Here is a 2,241-nt window from a genome sequence, read left to right as displayed (position 1 = left end):
CAGGTGATGGGACCAGATGCCATGATCTTCGTTTTCTGAATGTTGAGCTTTAAGCCAACTTTTTCACTCTCCTTTTTCACTTTAATCAAGAGGCTTTTTAGCTCCTCTTCACTTTCTGCCATAAGGGTGGTGTCATCTGCATATCTGAGGTTATTGATATTTCTCCGGCAATCTTGATTCCAGCTTGTGCTTCTTCCAGCCCAGCGTTTCTCATGACGTACTCTGCGTATAATTTAAATAAGCAGGGTGACAATATACAACCTTGACGTACTCCTTTTCCTATTCGGAACAAGTCTGTTGTTCCATGTCCAGTTCTAACTGTTGCTTCCTGACCTGCATACAGGTTTCTCAAGAGGCAGGTCAGGTGGTCTGGTATTCCCATCTCTTAAAGAATTTTCCACAGTTTATTGTGATCCATACAGTTAAAGGCTTTGGCATAGTCAATAAAGCAGAAATAGATGTTTTTCAGGAACTCTCTTGCTTTATCGATGATCCAGCGGATATTGGCAATTTGATCTCTGGTTCCTCTGCCTTTTCTAAGACCACTAGAGCCACCTGGAAAGCCCTGTGCAACCATCATCACCATCTAATTCCAGAAAATTTTATCATTCCAAAATGAAACCTGTACCCAATAGCATTTACTCCCCAGCCCCTATTCATTTCAGCTTCAGGAAGCCATTAATCAATGTTTTCCTTAAGCATTGCTTCTGCTAAAATTTATTTATTAAAAAACCAGTGTTAGGTATTATGTGCTAGACACTGTTTTAATTATAAGGCATTAAATATTAGTAGACAAATTTCTTCCCTTTGAAAAGCAACTGAAAATAATAGCTTTTTAATAAAAGAAGCTATTCAGATACATTATCCAGATACACAATTGAGTTGGATGTGTAAATTGTGTAAATTTATAAATTTTTACAATAAAATATGAGATTACAAGGAAATCTTTCTGTTGGAACAGGGCACTTCAAGTTATGCCCCATACCTCTGATGATACACCTTCATTCTCTTGCACTGCTGTAGCCAAAATGGGGTACTTCACAGGAAAAGGCTAACTCAACTGCTATAGTGTTCATCTATATAAGATAACAGATGGAGTTAGCAAACCCAAAGGCTTGGTTTCTAGCCCAGGCATAAATACTGCCCAAGGCATTATAAATTAGCATTCAATGGCTTCATTCATCCATTCAACAAATATTTTTGAGCCTCTCCTGAGTAAGCTGTGAAAGACACAGAAATACGTACAACATACAATCTTGATCTTAAACATTTTACTTAAATCACTACTATATATAAGCAAATGTAATAATACATGAGAACTTTAAATAAGGCATAGTAAAGGTAAATCATTTCTGGAAAATGAGAAAATTCTTCCATTAGGAAAATTTGTTCATTTTGTAAATAAAATGAGATCTTTTATAAGAATGTTTATGTTAGCCAAGAATTTATACTTGAATCACCTAAGACTCTGGTACCTGAAAATATGACCAGATTAAAAAAAAAAAATTGAATTCATCTAAGTACAAGGAATACTGACTTACTTCTCAGTGCCTCGTTCACTTGCACCTTGTGGTTAGCTGCATGGTACCAGACGATTTGGGCGCCATCTTCTGTTGTGATCTGGTTATTTCTCAGAAAATATTCCAGTATATTTTCACTCCAAGATCCTAAAATGACAGCATTCATATTAAAAATAATTTTATAGGGTATTTTTAAATAAAAAGGGCACAGCATACGTTGATGGAGAAAAACAAAGCAATAAAACTGAGAAAAGATTTAAAAAAATTAAGAACCAGTATCAAGATGGGCTTCCCAGGTGGCGCTAGTGGTCAAGAATCTGCTTGCCAATGCAAGAGACGCAAGAGATGAGGGTTCGATCCCTGGGTAGGGAAGATCCCCTAGAGGAGGGCATGGCCATCCACTCCAGTATTCTTGCCTGGAGAATCCTATGGACAGTAAAGCCTGGTGGGCTACAGTCTGTAGGGTCACAAAGAGTCGGACATGACTGAAGTGACTCGGCACACATTAAGATGTGACAAGTATAAAGAGATATATATATATATCAGATCAGATCAGTCGCTCAGTCGTGTCCGACTCTTTGCAACCCCATGAATCGCAGCACGCCAGGCCTCCCTGTCCATCACCAACTCCGGGAGTTCACCCAGACTCACGTCCATCCAGTCAGTGATGCCATCCAGTCATCTCGTCCTCTGTCGTCCCCTTCTCCTCCTGCCCCCAATC

The 2,241-nt window shown here is 38.8% G+C and overlaps 1 protein-coding gene across 1 annotated transcript in view; it reads right to left on the bottom strand.

The window, feature by feature from the left end:
- The window catches only part of FAM151B (family with sequence similarity 151, member B), a 34,629-nt gene that overhangs the window by 26,643 nt on the left and 5,745 nt on the right, over window positions 1–2,241 (bottom strand). The window contains exon 2 of the mRNA XM_010863361.1: window positions 1,542–1,667. Coding sequence (XP_010861663.1) covers window positions 1,542–1,667 — 126 coding nt within the window. The remainder of the gene's footprint in view (window positions 1–1,541; window positions 1,668–2,241) is intronic.

The sequence above is a fragment of the Bison bison genome, unplaced genomic scaffold (genome assembly GCF_000754665.1).
Source record: "Bison bison bison isolate TAMUID 2011002044 unplaced genomic scaffold, Bison_UMD1.0 scf7180017864490, whole genome shotgun sequence".
Classification (NCBI taxonomy): Eukaryota; Metazoa; Chordata; class Mammalia; order Artiodactyla; family Bovidae; genus Bison; species Bison bison.
This window is presented reverse-complemented; position numbering and strand designations above follow the sequence as displayed.